This window comes from Engraulis encrasicolus, chromosome 9, assembly GCF_034702125.1.
Source record: "Engraulis encrasicolus isolate BLACKSEA-1 chromosome 9, IST_EnEncr_1.0, whole genome shotgun sequence".
NCBI classification, from domain to species: Eukaryota; Metazoa; Chordata; class Actinopteri; order Clupeiformes; family Engraulidae; genus Engraulis; species Engraulis encrasicolus.
This window is the reverse complement of record NC_085865.1, coordinates 14,585,238-14,603,546: the sequence shown is the minus strand read 5'-3', so window position 1 is coordinate 14,603,546 and position 18,309 is coordinate 14,585,238. Positions and strand designations below refer to the sequence as shown.

The 18,309-nt window shown below is 43.7% G+C and overlaps 1 protein-coding gene across 1 annotated transcript in view; it reads right to left on the bottom strand.

Moving 5' to 3' along the window:
* Positions 1 to 18,309, bottom strand: part of fndc3bb (fibronectin type III domain containing 3Bb) — a 67,510-nt gene that overhangs the window by 6,068 nt on the left and 43,133 nt on the right. Inside the window, exons 7-25 of the mRNA XM_063206624.1 lie at positions 15,981 to 16,039; positions 15,407 to 15,567; positions 14,490 to 14,549; positions 14,087 to 14,225; positions 13,500 to 13,553; positions 13,165 to 13,289; positions 12,569 to 12,743; positions 11,945 to 12,031; positions 10,969 to 11,104; positions 10,686 to 10,757; positions 10,265 to 10,383; positions 9,290 to 9,395; positions 7,959 to 8,233; positions 6,541 to 6,654; positions 4,968 to 5,120; positions 3,745 to 4,025; positions 3,001 to 3,225; positions 1,940 to 2,106; positions 442 to 569 (exon numbers count right to left, since the gene is read on the bottom strand). Coding sequence (XP_063062694.1) covers positions 442 to 569; positions 1,940 to 2,106; positions 3,001 to 3,225; positions 3,745 to 4,025; positions 4,968 to 5,120; positions 6,541 to 6,654; positions 7,959 to 8,233; positions 9,290 to 9,395; positions 10,265 to 10,383; positions 10,686 to 10,757; positions 10,969 to 11,104; positions 11,945 to 12,031; positions 12,569 to 12,743; positions 13,165 to 13,289; positions 13,500 to 13,553; positions 14,087 to 14,225; positions 14,490 to 14,549; positions 15,407 to 15,567; positions 15,981 to 16,039 — 2,636 coding nt within the window. The remainder of the gene's footprint in view (positions 1 to 441; positions 570 to 1,939; positions 2,107 to 3,000; positions 3,226 to 3,744; positions 4,026 to 4,967; positions 5,121 to 6,540; positions 6,655 to 7,958; positions 8,234 to 9,289; positions 9,396 to 10,264; positions 10,384 to 10,685; positions 10,758 to 10,968; positions 11,105 to 11,944; positions 12,032 to 12,568; positions 12,744 to 13,164; positions 13,290 to 13,499; positions 13,554 to 14,086; positions 14,226 to 14,489; positions 14,550 to 15,406; positions 15,568 to 15,980; positions 16,040 to 18,309) is intronic.

The following is an 18,309-nucleotide window of genomic DNA, read 5'->3' as shown; positions in this document are numbered from 1 at the left end:
CAGGGCAACCATGTGTGAACATTATACATCACTACGGTGAACCTGGCTAGATTGGCTGAATAGCATGACCTACAGATAAATACAGATAGAGCGAACCTGATGACGCATTGGGTGAAACGCGTTGTTCGCTCCGAAAAATAAAGTAAAGAAAAGTAAGCAATGTGCGGTGTCTCTTGAATTTTGTTCATTGATTCACCTTCTCCTGCCTCACACCTGCACCTGCATTACTGAGGGCTTGTGCACAAGGACTCTCTTGAACTACAGATAAATACATTTGATTTAATGATCATTTTAAAGTTAAAGTTAAAAAAAAAAGAAATAAAAAATGTCTACCAACAGAAAAAGCACAAGGAGTCGCCTTCCATCCCATTAATGATCAAGGGCTGCGCCAACACTTCAGTAAAGAGTAGATTTTAATAGACCAGAGAGAGAGATGCTGACCTGTTTGTACTCAGTGTCTCGGCCACCGAGGACCTGAAGGGTGTAGGTGATGCGGTCCCCTCGCATGGGTGGAACAGCCTCCCAACTGACCTCACACGCATTCCCATCCAGCTGGGACACTCGAGGGGCTGTACACATGTACATACACACAAACACGCAGCCATACATGAGTATACACATACACACAAACATGCAGACATACATGAGTATACACATACACACAAATACACTCTTTTTATCTTGACATACTTTATTATTATTGTAGGATTTGTTAGGTAAAATGCCTTGTGCTAAACAATTAAATATTTGCAATTTGCAATATTTTTTTGCCATTTTGAAGTGCCTATGTGGACAAAAGTTCCATAAAAAGAAAATGCTTCTAACCACAGACATTTACAAGATACAAGATACAAGATATTTTATTTGTCATGTGTATATATATGAAACATATATATACAATGAAAAGCTTCCCTGCTCTGGGAGTCCCAAAAAAAGGTTAAAAAGAATGTTAAAAAAGAATGTTAAAAAAGAAAAAATATATATTTAAAAAGTTGAAAAAATGGCGGGTTGGAGAAAGGGGAGATGTGATGAGTGGATTTCTTCCTATGTTGGTGATTTTGTATTCAACAGTCTGATACATTGAGGGAAGAAGCTGTCCCTGAGTCGGCTGGTGTGAGCACGTAAGCACCTGTATCTCCGGGCAGATGGTAGAAGGGTGAAGTGTGTGTAGCTGGGGTGGTATGGATCAGCTATGATTCGTTTGGCCCTCCTCAGACACCGCTGGTTGTAAAGATCCTGGATGTTAGGTAGATCTGATTGGATTGTCCTTTGAGCAGATTTGATGACTCGTTGGAGGTCTCTCCTATCTTGGGCAGTGGTGTTACCATACCAGGCTGTGAAATTACCAGTTAAAATGCTTTCTATTGTACAGCGATAGAAGTTGGCCAGTATCCTACTCTCCATTCCATATCTGTGCAGCCGTCTCAGAAAAAAAAGTCGCTGTCTAGCCGTCTTAGTGAAGCAATTGGTGTGATGAGACCAGCTGAGATCCTCCTTGATGTTGACTCCTAGGAATTTATAGCTCTTAACCCTCTCCACTGCAGTAACAGCTTTGATGCTGTTAAACGAATTTACAGTATTGCAGGGGAACACTGGCTGGTCCAAAGCAAGTCAGTTAGAACGTAGGCCCCTATGCCAATTCTGATGGAGAAACCATCAGAAGTATGCTAAGTATTTGGTTAGCATGTCAGTAGGATTATTTCTTCACATTTCTTAAGCATGTATAGTAGTTGAATTTTTTTTTTTTTTTAGCTCAGTACACTTAAAAATGGTACGACTAACTGGAATGGCATGACCTTTGCCATTATTTCTCATGCAACTTTGTTTTTAAGTCTGGATAAAGACATGCAAACAGATCTCCGGCATTGTAGCCAAATAAAAAAGTAAAAAAAACTGCAACCTTGAGTGCCTCAGCATCTGTCTTTCTAAACCTACTGACCTTTGAGAGTTGGGGGCACAGACTTGGATGTGCACAAGCTGAGGGTGTCGGAGAAGGGCCCGTCGCCAGCCTCGCTCACCGCCTGGATGCGGAAGCTGTATTGGCTCGACTCGCTCAGCCGCTGAACCCTGAAGGTGTGGCTCGGCCCGTGGTAGATGGCGACAAACCTGTAGTGACAAGTTAGTTTTCCATTACATGGAGTATGTATTATGCATTATATTTGAATGTTCACGGGTGGGATTTAATTAGCTATGCTTATTCCCACTCCTTTTCAGTTATGTGGGTTTTCCCCTATTGACACTATTTGTTTTTGTTTTTATTATTTGAGGCTGTTGATCTCTCTCTTGTAACATCTGAGATAAATTAATCAATCAAGACAAGGCAGAGTGACAAAGGGCATGACGCATCAGGGGCACGTCAAGAGGAGGGAAAGTTTTAGGACTAGGTGGAGATGGAAAAACACACCCAGATACTTCCAGTCCCAAGGGCAAATCACAGTCAAAGTATAGGCTACTTTATTGTCAATTCATCATCCCAATAAGCACAACACAGAAACTCCAATTGTACAATTTAAGCTAAAACACACTTAAAACACTTTTTCAAGCTTCATTTTTCAAAAAGATGTAATCTTCAAGCTTCAGTGCCTGTACCACTAGCATTGACAATTTTGTAATATTTTGGTCAAACATTTTAGCAATGTTGAATGGGCACAAGGGAAGAACTCCGGATCGCTCACGACTAAATCTTTTATCTTGTCAAAACTGCTACTTTTAATTTTAAATGGCCATTTCCCTTTGAAAGGGTTCAAGGGGCCGCACAGACAGCTGAGAGGGAGTCCTCTCAGAGCGTCTCGAATGAGAGCAAGTGAAACGGGATTGGTTGATACTAGCGGTGGTTTTCAATGATTGACAGTTATGCCGTTACGGCCACGCCTTCTTAGGAGACCCGAAGTGCAAGGGTTGGTAGTGCAGGGGTTGATGAAACATTCCATCCCGTTGCTGACATCACCTGTTCGGTATGTTGTTATAACCTGGAAAATCTTTGGTGACAGGACTCCTTACCTCTGGTTCTTGTCCTCCATCTGCAGGGTGTACAAGATGTCCTCCCCATCCTGAACTCTGTTGCTGCTGCTGCTGCTGCTCTCCCCCCAGCGCAGCTTCAGGCTCTGCGGTCCCACAGCAGCACACTCCAGGTGGGGTGGGGCAGGGGGCAGCGGCCGGGTCCTCAACACCAGCGGCTCACACAAAGGGCCAGGACCCATCTCATTCTCCGCTTGAATCTGAAGGCTGCCGAGACCAGAGGACCAACCAGAGAAACAAAGAAACATTACATTACACTAAACTTAGCTGACACGTTTATCCAAAGTGACTTGAGCTTTTATCCAAAGCGACAAACAAAACAAACAAAATCACATCAGATTCAGAATCAGAGTTGCTACCTGAAGGTTGACAAATAAAAGACCAACCGACAAAAAGAAACACCAGAGGCAGAATCAGATTTGCTGAGGGCCATCATGCAGTTCATTCAAAAACTGGTGAAGCTTCTTGGACAATGATTGTGTTTCAAGATTGGAACTAAACTCTTTAAAGAATATGACCATGATGGACAATAATTTTCACGGACACTTCTCTCAGTCCCTTTCAGAGTGGTGTCCAAAAAAAAAAAAAAAAAACCCATCCAAACAAAAACTTATGTACCAAAAAACAGCTTTCCAACAATAGTATTCATTACCCCACCAGTAGATCCCAACATTTCAGCATTTAAAATATGTCCCGTATTTCCAACACACTCCATTGAGCACATACCTGTATTCTGTGTTGGGCTGCAGGCCAGTCAACACGTAACTGGTCACATTGCCCACAGCAAGCGACTGGTCCCCCATGACCAGAGAGTAGGAGGTGATGTCAGCCCCGTTGGAGCAGGGCTCCTCCCAGGCCAGCGGCAGGCATGTGGAGGGCGGGTACTGGTCGGCATTGGCAGGGTCGTGTTCCACGAGGGAGAGGCCTGGCACGGCACTGGGGGCAGCTGCGGGCGTCACGCAGGTGACCAGCTCACTGTGAGGGCCTGCCCCATCCTCATTGGCCGCCTGTAGGATGGAGGACGAGGGAAAGAGTTGGTGGACGTCTTGGTGGAGCAAGCGGGTGGTTCTTGGCTTGAAAGATTTTCGGGGGGTGTGTCAGGAACTGGGGCTTCTGTAAGCCATTCCTATCTGGTGGGTATTAACAACTTTTTTGTAGGTTTAATATGTCCTACTGTGTGTATGGGAAGGTCTGGTGCACAGCTAATGACAGCTTGGGTTATATCAAGGGGGTTCTGGAGCTACACATTGTATACAGTAGAGCTGAATAGGACAGAATATCCCACTACAAATCACATCACTACATTCACTGAGTAACAAAGAGCACCCGTCTCCACTATGGTAGGTATTGAACTGTTTTACTGCACTCACTTAATCAATGTATAGTAAATGCTTTTAACCCATTGATGCCTGATGTTGCGTTGCGCAACATTGGCCCTGGCGCCTGGAGCTGCATTACGCAACATTCAGGCTCATGAGATTTGAGACAACTTTATTGAAAATCTGTTTGTTTGAGATGAATGAACACATTCTAATGAAAGATGTGGGCCTTAGCGTTTAAATGCAACTGAGTGCATATTTTTATGTGCTTCAGAAGCTGAGATATTTATGTTTTTATAGGCTGAGGGCAGCTTTTCTTAAAAAGGGCTCAGGCATTCAGCACCCTGTTTTGCAGGTGCCTTAGGCGTCAATGGGTTAAATATGTCTCCATCCTATTCCTTGCCCATCTAAATAGTTGCATTAGTAGGCCAGCTTTATGGAGTCTGCAAAACATGGCTGATTAAATGCAAGAGAGAAGAGTCATAAAAAGTGGGGTACATTTCTTGACAGTGTTGTTGCCATTTCCTAATTGGCAACCTACTACTGTAAGTTGCTACCTTGTTAGTAACGACGGTTTCAAGAAACTGGGTCCTGAACCGTTAGAAGTCAAAGTCAACACTTGAGGCGCACCTGTAACCTGCAACAGTACTCCGTGGCTGCCTCCAGGTCGGAGACGTGCCAGAAGGTGTCCGTGCCGCTGTACACCATTTCCAGGGCGTCGGGGTCACGACCCCATGCCAGTCGATACTCCGTCACGTCTGCTCCGGAGCTCTCGTCACAGCTCTGCATTGGTAGAGAGACAGAGACGGGTGAGGAGAAGGGTTTGAAGCAGCACCATCTTGTTTCATGCACTGACATTCATAATATCCCTCAGCAGCATCTACGTACGTAGATTCTGTGGTTCCATCCATGGTTGACTAGCCAGATGATGCACATTTTTTGTAAAACTCACTTGTTTACCACCACACATCCTTGACGCCATCTTAAGATTTTTTTTTTATATTGGTCTCAAGAGAGATTAACAGACCAAGGATATGGATCACTGGAACCATGTCGTGTGGTCTGATGAGACCATAATAAACCAATTTGCTTTAGATGGTGTTAAGCATGTGTGGTGGTAAACAAGTGAATTTTACAAAAAAAAATGCATCATCTGGCTAGTCAACCATGGTAGTGCGACTGACATCGTTAGGGGATGTAAGAATGCAGTCAACATTGGAAATCTGAATTACACCTAAAGAAGCATGCATGTCAACATGCACTGTGACTACAGAAGCAGATCATGATACTCTCCATAGGATTTCATTAAAGGATTTCATAAAATGCGGAAAAAGTGAAGCGCTGTGAATACTTTCCGGATTGACTGTGTATGGCTATATCATGGCCAATACAGATAGAGAATATTCACATCACATTTACAAAACCAACAACCATATAAATAAATAGATTAAATGAGTTTTTTTGACATCAATACATACTAAACAGTTTAAAGGTGGGACCTTATTCATAATATCAACAGCAGTATCTTTCTTTAAAAATCTGCTGCCTTTTTGTTCTCAGGTTGGGTCGGGAGTCGAACCAGCAACCTGGCAACATTTGGGCAACAAGTCTCACGCCCTAACCGGTTAACCATGACTGCCGATGTGTCATGTATATTTGCATTTGAAAGCATTGACAGTTCTGTTACATTTTTAGACCTGTTAAGTCGTAATGGGATAGTCATTCTTGCTCTTCCGGTTTACTTGTATGGCCATACAGTATGATAATTTTCACATGCTATTGAACAGCTGACTTGATTAGAACTGGTTAGGAAATGGGTCTGAAGCAGCACAGTGAATAATCTTCAATCTCACAACCCAGAAAACAACAGTGACCACGTCTTCATCTTCTAGCTAAACACAGAAAGGGACCAATATCTTATCCGAGTCATGACTGTGTAATAGGCAGTTCCGATAAAGAAGGACACCAATTCCTTCTCTTTTGGGGAAATGTACAGTATGGCCATTTGGTAATTATGTAGCGATTTCGTCAATTTTACACACTTTTGAATTACGCATGGTTTGTTTGAGATAATAAAAATTTAGGACACACAATTCCCTTATGCAGTTCAAGTGGAATACCAATCTTGAGAGAGGCTAATCCCAGTGCCAGGCTGGCTAAGAATGAACATGTAAATGCAGGATGTTAAAGTCCCAATACATACCTCCCAGCTTACGACTGCACTGGTGTGGGAGGTGACGGTAACGGTGGGTTTGCCACATTGCCCAGGGGGTCCCGCTGCCGTGATGACAGTGAGGGACTCTGAGTAGGGACCATCCTGTCAAGACACAAGACGAGTCAGAATATTAACCCATCACCAGCTTTTACTTCTTCTTCAACAGTCACTGCTATTGGACGCCTTTACCAGAGGGCCACATGCCCCAGCCCAAATGGGGCCTTCTCCTGTGAAGGAGTAGGTTAAAGCCCACACATCTAAAATCACCTGGAAGCAGGACAACCAAATGACAAGGTAAAATAGTTAAAAAGTGTGCTTCAACCAGGATTTGTCAACTCTCGTTTTTTTTATGCACATGTCTGAAGATGGCTTTTCACCTGAAACATTGCGCAAAACAACTGGGAGCAGAGCAATCCTGGTTTAAGCTGACTTTTTACTTTTCCTGTGAGATCAAAGTTCAAAGCAGTTGAAGTTGCATCTGGTATGTCTGTAAGGGGCATATGCATTCACGGCACATTTTTCCTGTACGAAAGCCTGAAACCAGAAGATGTTTACCCTGATTCACTTCAGAACAGAACTCTTCTGATGTCAGTGTACAAATGGCTAATGCTTTTATTAAAAGTCCATAGCTGAATAGTATAATTTCAGCAATTGCCTTGTAATCCACACTAATAAATGCATCCATCTTTTCCATGTCATTGTATACGTCTTAATAGAAGGAAAGGAAGTATAAAATTGTCAAACTGACAAGTGAACTGACATTTGAAATATGAACTGACAATATGAACTGACATTTGAAGACATCGCAAAATGAAAACCAACATCCTCCCCTGCCGTGTCGCTAATTTCAGAGTTGTCATTCAGTTCAATTAGATGCCTTGAAACAGCAATTTGGGTTTTGTATAATTTCCTCCCAAAAAGGCCGCAAATATGCTAATGTTGAGGTTTTGGTAAAATGATTCTGCATTTTCCATGCGGCAACACTGCTCGTCCCACTCAGCCCCTGCAGTAGATGGCCCGGCTTCAAATTAACTTTTACCAGGACCACAGCAGCAGCAGCAGGAGGAGCCCTCGACTTTAAATTTATTGCGTCCACTGCTTATTCTTGAGCTGGATGGAATAGACTGTTGATTTACATTGGTGTGAGGGGGGAGTTTTAATGGCTGCAGTTTTGGCAGATTGATTGACTGTTGGCAGTGACCTATTGTACATATTGTGGGATATCTCTTCTTTTAATCATACATAGAACATACCTCTGCCAATCAGAAATGTATTATATTTAGCCCGATCTACATACTCAACCTTGTAAACCTTGTATAAGGGACAATACAACAATACATAAATATAAAAAAACAATAGTACAACAGTAACAATGACAGTCATAATAAATATCCACCATGACCCACCCCGCCATTGCTGGTGGCGCGCACGCGGAATGTGTACGTGGCCCCGGGGAGGAGGCTGCCCACGGTGCACTCGGTGGCCTGGCCGCGGTAAACCACCTCTGCCGCCTGCCACTGGCTCTCTGGGGGCGGCTGAGGCTGCTGGGGCGGCTGGCTCTCCTGCTCCTCCTCTTCCTGGCTCTCCGCCTGGCTCTCTTCCGTAGCCACTCTCCCCTCCACAACGCACTTCTCCACGGTGAACTGCTCAGCGGGGCCGGCTCCCTCACATACGGGTGGATCTGTTCAGCAAGTAACCAGAGAAGAGAATGCATCAGGTGGTGGAGAGCTGTATAAAGTACGTAGAAGTATTCTTACAAATGTAATTACAATACTAGTGGTATGGTATTACATGGTCTCATCGTCGTAGTGTTGTGATTACTTAGAAGAGAACTTTTACTTCTAACTTAATACAAATCTGAAGAGGGGGACAGATGCAGGCTCTGCTGCAACGGCACCCCTGTGGTGAGAACAAATTTCCCCTTGAGGAAAAGAAAAAAAGAAAGAAAGAGAGAAAGAAAGAAAGTCTCTGTCTGTCTGTCTGTCTGTCTGTCTGTCTGTCTGTCTGTCTGTCTGTCTGTCTGTCTGTCTGTCTGTCTGTCTGTCTGTCTGTCTGTCTGTCTGTCTGTCTGTCTGTCTGTCTGTCTGTCTGTCTGTCTGTCTGTCTCTGTGGTGGTGATGTGTATATGCAGGGGGAGAGGTTGTGGTTAAAGTTATTTCAACCAGCAAAAGAAGCAATGTCTACTGGAGTCATCAATGTCCATGTGAAGTCAAAGTTTCTCCAGAAAATCTAATGCAATTCCACAGCATGCTATGCTTGAGGCTGTGAGAGAGTCAGACGATGAAGAGATGGACAATCACATTTTGATCGTCCTTATTCAACTCCTGACTAACTTCCTGGTAATCTCCAGACCCCGCTTTTATCGGTCATTAGCAATCATCAACAAATACCAATACAAATTCATCAAATACCAACTTCCCAGAATAAAATGACAACTGCCCAATAGCATGATTCATCAAGATGCTGTGAAAAGCAATGACTCACTAGCCTGATTATCATCGACGTTCAAATCTCTTCGAGACTTAGTCTGACCAAGAGCATAACAATTATAATTTCCCAAACGGCATGGTTGACCCTTCTCCCTTGGTTTGCTTATGGTTGTTTGCTTCCTGATTAAGTGAAAGGAGTTCCCGTATTTTCAGGAACTCAGAAAGTACTTGCATTGCTCTTGACCTGACTAGTCACAACGCCAAAGGTGTTGCGCCACTAGGAGGGCTCGTCCTGGCTAATGACTCACCCCATTCCAAGTTCACCTCCTTGTGTTTGACACTGCCCACTATTCTCGGGGCTTGACACTGAGCTGGAGGAAGGCACAGGGTTCGAACAGACAGGATCGGAGAGTGCTGAAAGAAAAGTCAACACAAAATTAGCACTCTACTTCTAATGTACTTTCACGTGATGAACAAGCAACATAATAAGCCGTTTTAATACAAAAGACATGTTTTTTCTAATCCTTCAGCCCTGGCTGTAAAAGTGAAGTCAATCACTCTACTGCGTACAGCATTCAGAAACATGTTTAAGTCTGGTTTAAGTCAATCTGTGACAAAATGTGGATGACCCCTTCAGTTTTAATGCTTCATCCACTAATTCAAATGTATTAGTGACATTCAGGGCCCAAAATTCACTTTTTTCAACACCAGCCACACTAATGGGTCAAAGTGGCTAGTAAGTTATTCTTTTCTACCAGCCAAACTGAAATTTCACCACCATTTGGTCGTTTGGCTAGTGTTCATTTAGACCAGTGGTTCCCAAACTTTTTCCCTTGCGCACCCCCTGGTGCATTTCAATGTGGTTAGCGCACCCCCTAAGCGAATGTTGCACACGCGCACATTATGCAGTAATTTTGGGAATCCTCTTTTCCAATAGACCTAATGCTTTTTCTGCCTTCATTGCAATGGAACTTGTTGCATGACAAGTCTAGGAGTAATAAATTACACTTCAGATGGACCCTTCCAGCATACAATTCATCAAACAATTAAAAACTTACTTAATACTGTGTAAAAAACACATCTCAGCCACTGCTCTATTCAGCTCGCGCACCACCTTGGGGCAGGCCGCGCACCCCCAGGGGTGCACGCACCCCAGTTTGGGAAACCCTGATTTAGAGCCCTGCTGAATTTTTTTTTTCATTTCCTAACAGTATATTCATTTCTGGCAAGTAGACCCGTGCATTGGGAATGAAACGGCTAGTGCAGCAGGCTACTGGGATTACCTGGCTCTGACCTCCAGCACCAAGGCAGTGGACTCGCAGTGAGTAGCTGGTGGTTGGCCTCAGGTCTCCACACACGTGCTCCAGGCCAGGCCCACTGTACATCTCCACCCAGGGGGCTTCTGTTTGGGCACAGGCAGACATACAATCACAAACACACGCTTCAATACATTTTAAAGGGATCATATTGGAGATTACAGATTTTTGATACTCAACATTTTTAAACCTCTGTTTTTGGACTGGTAGTCAGTCAGTTTGCAGGATTACCAAAAAAGTGCATGAGGATTTTGGTGACTGGATTGGTCAAAAGCTGGTTAATTTAAAACAGATTTTTCTTTAACATAATCTGAAACTGAAAACCCAAGACTAATCCTGTATGTGTCCACAAACTCAAACAAGAACATCAATTCAAATCATACTCAACCTTGAGTCTCGTCCTCCAAGATCTCCAGGATGTAAGTCAGTCCCCCGGAGCCGCCATCGTCCTGCGGTGGTTCTAGAACATGAGGGAAAATGGCAGAAAACTTCCCATAAATATTAAATTCCAGGCAAACAGAGACGGCCCAGCTAAGACGAGAGATAAGATAAGATGAGCCTTTATCGCCTCCTCAAGAGAGAAGTTCAATGTGGGCAAATGAGCGAGATTGTGAATTACACAAAAGGTCAAGTTGGTGTTTAAAATGTCAGGAGAATTAAGTTCCACTTACGCCATGCAGCACAGACGCTGTGTGAGCTGATGTCTCTCACACTGAGGCTTGTAGGAGCTTCTGGCTGCTCGGGGATTGTCTTGCACACCAGCACTGGACTCGGACCAATCTTCCACTCTGCACTGCAGGCGGTGAGCTGCAGAGGGCGACAAAGGGCAACAAGACGAGCAAATTAGCCAAAATCACAATGGCAGAGTTGGATTCAGTAGAGGTAGGAGTACTCTTACACATGTAATTACAACACTAGCAGTGTGATATTACAAAGTTGTACAATGTAATAACATATCACAAGTGTTGTCATTACATTTGTTATTAAGAGTACTACTTCTACCTTATACAACTCTGCACTCTGCAACTCTATAGGTCCCCAGTTGCATTTTGCCCTGCTTCAGATAATCAAATGGGGGAAGAGTTTGCCAAATAAAACAGTGCACCATGAACGCCCCTTAAAGAGAAAGAACTCAAGTAACAATACTCCTCTTATTAAAAAATATTTAAGACAAACATCCTGAGCCCAGATGGCTTAAAGAAAATTGACTTTCAAGTTCATGACGCTTTATTGATAAGTGGAGTTGCCAAATGCAACATTTAATTATTTATGAGTCTCCCCATGGTCTTTCAGGTCATACGCCAGTACATTTTTTATGTAAAAAGTTAATATAATAATCACTTGTAATAACAGAGGAACAAATTATTGAATGTAGGTATTGTAGGCCTATACACTGCACATACAGCTATTCAAAACCTGGGGTGCATTTCTCAAAACTATAGTTGATAACTATGTTAGCTACTTTGTTGTTTTCAAAGCAATTTCCCCACGTTGCTAACTGGCTAACAACTACACTTTCGAGAAACACACCACAGGTTTGAACAAGCTGTAGAGAGTTCCTTAGCATTTTAAATCTTCAACAGGCTAGACAAGCCGAGCCTAAGTAGAACTAGAATGTGTGATAGTTTATATGGACACAGGCCTTACCCTGAGGCTATACTGCGTGTTGCGCTTGAGGCCATCCACTGTGCAACTGACATCAGTACCATTGTACCTGACGTGGAAGTCAAGTCCCTGATTGAGAGAGAGAGCGAGAGCGAGAGAGAGAGAGAGAGAGAGAGAGAGAGAGAGAGAGAGAGAGAGAGAGAGACAGACAGAGAGAGAGACAGAGACAGAGAGACAGAGAGAGAGAGAGAGAGAGAGAGAGAGAGAGAGAGAGAGAGAGAGAAAGAGAGAGAGAGAGAGAGAGAGAGAGAGAGATGGATTACTACCTGCATCTTCCGAAGCAGTAAGAACAGCTCTGATGCCATTACCTTTTTACCGTACACTGGCACAGCATAAACCTTGAGGTTTGGGACAGCGTGAGCCATTACATTACATTTAGCCGAAGCCTTTATCTAAAGCGACTGGCAAACAACAATTTTAGGTCAATACTTGCAGAAATGCACAGTACCCAGGCCAAGCAGGGTTAGTGCTATTGATTTATTTATTGTTATTACTTTATTATGTACATTTTTATAATATTTTATTTGATATACTTATTAACATTTAAATATTTATTTATTAAAATAAATAAACTAGTGGCTTGTGTGCGGTTGCCGCCGGCCTCACCTGTGCATCGTCCTTGAGCTCTAGTGTGTAGGTGATGGGCTCCTCCGGCCCACAGCCTCCGGGGCGCGTCCACTCCAACGTGAGCCAGCTGCTGCCAGCCTTCAGGAGCTGAGGAGCCAGGGGGAGATGGGGTTGGCTGCCCGCCGTGGGGAAGGACACCTCTGGGCTGAAACCGCTGGAGGATGAGGAGGAGGAGGAGGAGGAGGAGGAGGAGGAGAGCAGACGTGGTTGTAATGGTTAGGGAGCTGGACTTTAGGTCAGAGGGTTGGAGGTTCAAATCCAACCCTTAGCTCTCTCTATACATTCATCCATGGCTGTATCCCTTCTCTGGGCCTTGGCTTCTTTGGGCCTTAGGTTTCCTGTTCCCATTACAAGGCAACATGTACAGAAGCTCTGTCCCTACACACACGCGCCCATAAAGAGATACTGGGGGCTGTTATTTACACACTCCCAAAATAGTCAAGCATGTTTATTTAAGCTAACCAATGCACACATTGATGTATGGAAACAAATATAAGCGCACATCGGGAAAATAGTGAAGAGGATATGCCTCACAGACATGTCTTGTGTACGTGAAAGCAGAAAAGCGTTCGTACCTGGTCCCGATGTCATTTAGTGCCGCCAGACGAAATGTGAAACTGGTGGCCGGTGAGAGACGTGTCACTTTAAAGTGCCTCTGGTTGCCGTAGTAGCACCCCCGAAAAGCGCCATTCTTTCTGCCCTGTGCCGAAACAAAACATGGACCTTCAGCCACAACACATATACTTTTGAAGAGTATGTTTTATGGTATTTTACAATGTCCTCATCCATGTGTGTGTGTGTGTGTGTGTGTGTGTGTGTGTGTGTGTGTGTGTGTGTGTGTGTGTGTGTGTGTGTGTGTGTGTGTGTGTGTGTGTGTGTGTGTGTGTGTGTGTGTGTGTGTGTGACTCACTTCATCCCATTCCAGTACGTAGCCTGTGATCCTTGACCCGTTGTCTACTGGAGGCTGCAAACCAAGAAGAAAACTCTTGTCAGTTCCAGATTAGTGAAAAGAAAACATGAAGAGTTTTGAATTACCCCTTGGGGACAATAAAAGTCGATCAATCTAAGACTGCTACACTGTTGACTACGTGCTTACACAGGGTTCACAAAAAGAGATATTAGGCTTTCAGTAAAATACACGAGAAAGTGAATTAGTTGAAAGAGAGTTAGTATAATGCCTCATGTTTGAAGATGAGGTTGAGGATGAGCATTTGAGCAAGGCTATCGATCTGAAAACAGGGCATTAAGTGCAAAACAGCAAACTTCTCCCTTAATAACTAAATGACATTTTTTGGGGGCTCAGATGTCAGGTGGTGCAACTACAGCCCATTCATTTATTAGTGATGATTGGTAAATAATGTACTGCAATGACATTGCAATTACAAAATGTGCTTCTTAGGTAATGGTTGCTATGGTTGCACTACCCTGATGTGTGCTACTGCTAATGTCAAAATGTATTCCAAAACGTCATCGACCCAAATGCAAGCCAATGAGTACCTTCCACTGAAGGGTGAGAGAGCTCCTGGAGCGGTGGGAGAGTCTGGGGGGTAGAGGGGTGTCCGGAGGGCCGCAGTGGGTGGTAAACGCACCGACCTCAGAGCGCGGACCCCGTACAGTATCACATACAGCACTAACCCTAAAACACAAGAAAGAGAGAGAGTCCACAGATAACTAATCAGTAACCAGATTTGTATAAAGTAGAAGTACTCTCACAAATGTAATTACAACACTGTAGTAGAGTGATATTACATAGCTGAAATGCAATGTCATACCACTAGTGTTGCAATTACATTTGTAAGAGTACTTCTACTTTACACAACTCTGTCAGTAACCTAGCAACTTAAATCAGGAGGGGGGGAAAGTGTTAGAAGCCTTTGTGCAAGCATGGAGATGCCTTTACCGGACATGGTAGTCTGTGGCCGGCCTCAAATCCGTCAGGTGGTGCTCCAGTTCTTGTCCACTGCACACAGAAAGACAGACAGATTATGCAAAATGAACTGGCTAATTCTCACGTCATATGGAGTTTCTTAATCACAAGTTGTATTGATTGCTGTAGACATGTAGACGTTTTGTAACACAAATAGAAACTTATCAGGTGATTGAGGTTTCAGTCATGTGAAAAAAAAAACATGTATGATTGATGATATCGGAGGTTGACCAACATATGACCAGGGGAGAGCAAAGGGCACAGTGTGCAAGTTGCACTTCTTGAACGTGGTGTTGTACCTGAACTAGTTCAATGAACTATAAAAGTTCACAAACTAATTCATAATGCGAATGAACTACATGCGCCTTCGTTTCATAGGGTGCCACATTTCCTTGCTGGGCGAATAGACCGGCCGCAACGAGATTCAAGAGACAGAATCGCTTTTGTACAGCAAGAGCGATACGAGCAATTGAAGCCACTAGAGTATGTCTGTTCAAAGCAGAATGCAAACATTCCAACATTCCCATTGGCTATGGCTGCGGTCACTGAACCGCGTCATAGCTAATTTGCATAATATTCCCAGGAGTTACAAACTGTCGAGGACTACAAACTGTCGAGTCGCGCGAATCGCCTCTAGTCTCCAGAATCGCTTTTGTCGCGCGACTCAATACAAAGTCAATTACTTGCTCAGGTCTCTGCCCGTGTATTCGTATGGTAAGTGTTCATTACAGTTAACTATTCAATTAAGTCTCTTCTGTTTCAAACATGTTTTGATGGTGTAATTTCTGTCTTCATCACCGTCTAATAATGTCAGGTAAAACTTTTACATGTCTGAAACAAAAGAAAAACTTAAGACTTGAAATAGTTTTCTTGTGTGTGAACTTACTTACCTGTAAACCTGGCGGTACTTCCCATCCGCCCCCTTGTCAGTGAGCGTGAGTTCGTAGCTACAGGAGGAGGAGGGGGAGGAGGTGCCTGAGTCACCTTGGCCACTGGAGACGGTTACGGGAGCCCAGGACACCAGAGCCGAACGAGACTGCACTTTGGAAATCTAACAGGAGAGATGCACGCACACACATACACAACTTAATACATAATACTTAAGACATAAGTCATTCAAGACCATTTTAAACATCAGCATTATCCAAATTTATGAAAAGGTTCTCAGCTCCAATAATCTGGATATGTTTAAGGTAAAATGATACTTCATTTCAATTTCAACGTAACTATCAATTTAAGATATTTTTGATTTTGCTAAGAAGGCATCAATTTTCACAGATGTTATGTAGAGGTTTAAGTGAGCTAAACTTAGCCCTATAGTGTAACCCAAAGCATTGCAACCACGAAGTGTATGACACAACAACAGAGGTGTAAGGAAACTTGATACAACATGTTCTAATGGTAATCCAATAGTACGGATTATACAATATGATATGCAAAGATTTGATGTGCAACAGGACCTACCTGTGGTTTGTCTACTCCTGGGAGTATGTCTTGGATTCTTCTACTTTCTACATTATGATCTGTAAGAAAGAGAAATAAATCAATATTACATCATTATTTACATCACACCCAATGAAGGCTCCTATATGTCATAATTAGTGGCACAAGTCAATAAGAACTAGGACACTATGATGGAATATCCCCTATGGAGAAAACTGCAGATAAGCTGATATGACAACTAGATGAAGGATGCTGTGCAGTGTGTTGCAGTGGTAGAAAGTAGTGTGTGTGTGTGTGTGTGTGCGCATGTGCGTGTCAGTGCTTGCCTGTCCGTTTCGGGGGAGTCAGAGTAGGGCATTTATGACTCACCACAGGGTGTGAAGTCATGGCAACAAGACCCATATGTGACCTGCAGGTGACTGGTTACACGCACGCACGTACTGCCGTGGTATTTAAGGGGGGAGACTGCTGTGTCAGGGCGTCTGGGGAAGATGTGAAGAGGGAGTATGGGAGTGATGAGAATATGTGCTGGGAGTTGAAGGCTGTCGGTGGACCAACTACGTGTATGTATAAGCTACACTCTCTACAGTATAGTCTGTGTTGAAAGAGCAAGGGCAGTGACCAAAACAAAAGGCCCATTCACAGTCTCCGTTTGGTGTTTGTTCAGTTTGGACCAACAGTCAGAGAAACAGTCATTTAAGCATAGGGTGACAAAACGTTACATGTTGCACATAACTTAAAACCGGGAGATTAACAGAGTTCACCATTGTGAGGTAAAAACCTGTATGCCATTCTTTCCCTGACCTCCTTCCTGCAACGCATTTCAGTAGTGACCCCTGAAACGTGCATTCTTTAAGAAGGAGAGAGAGAGAGAGAAAGAGAGAGAGAGAGAGAGAGAGAGAGAGAGAGAGAGAGAGAGAGAGAGAGAGAGCGAGCGAGAGAGAGAGAGAGAGCGAGCGAGAGAGCGAGAGAGAGAGAGAGAGAGAGAGCGAGCGAGAGAGCGAGAGAGAGGACAGACAGACAGACAGACAGACATGGCCGTAGTGGCGGATATATTCTGGTGCTGATAGTTTCACACAGCGTCGCGGATCTGGTTTGGACAGCACTGCCATTCACAGAGGTATGCTTACAGACAGGAAGAAGTCTGTCTCTCATTATGGTCTGTGGTTGCTATGCAACCAGGCTAGGGAGAATCAAGAAACCAGGAGACCAAGGGATCATGGGAAAGGGGGACAATAAAACGTAACACAAAGCAAGAAAAACAACTGAGGTGAAGATGAAAAGTAAAATGGGTTTTCCGACTGTAGCAGAGAAAGGCAGAAAGTGGAAAGGGAAGAGGGAATGGAAAACTGAGGAGACAAAAGTCAAGCAGTTGTGGTAACTGCTGCATTAGCTCCTCTCCTGTTTGTGACTCTGGGTGCAAGTCATTTTTCTCCAAACGTGAACCCTTTCACCGGTCCTCTTATGTAAAGTCAGATTTATATTGGACAACCATCAGTTTCGTTTTGGCACAACCATCTGACATTCAAAACATGTTATTTCAATGTTGATGATGTCTTAATTTGAAAAACAAAAACCCTCTGCAACCACCAATAGACAACATTAATCAATCAATCAATCAATCATCACGCTCATAACTCATTAACGCCAGCCATTTTCAAATCACATAAAATAAATGCTGAAAATGCTTTGGCACTGTTGGTTTAACACAGAAGATTGAATTCTATGACTATGTCAACACCACACCATATAAAACGTTAGGATCCAAAATTACACACTTAAGAGTCATTGGCATCAAGTGAGTTGAATGTGCTTGATAAAGAGAGAGAAAATAATGTGTATAATTTTGGTTACAGTCCCTGGAGCAATGTGGGGTTAGGTACCTTGCTACCTGGCATGGATGAAGGTGCTGGTAAGGGCAAGATTTTAACCTGCAACCCTTTGATCAAGTAAAGGCCAGCACTCTAACCATTGAGCCATGGCCTCCACAAGGTGATTTAATGCTGACCCCGACCTAGCCTGGGCTTACCATATCCTCATGCCAATTTCATTTGAAAAGAGGTCTGGAAAGGCCAAACTGAGACCCAATTACTTTGATGCGATAGGAGCTAAATCAGTTGAAGTTTGAAATCTGATTTACCCAATCTCTAACGTTTGAGGGTGACGTGTCATGAATCATCGCTCACCGCCCCCCTCATCATCCCTCTTGCCTGGTTCCGCCTATGCTTGTTCTCCGTCCCTCCCCTGTTCACTGATTGGTCATGTTGTCTGGCAGCATGAGTGATCTTCTCCCAGAAGACCTGACCCAGACAGACGTAAGGCCCAGAGACATGCTTGCTGCAGGATACGC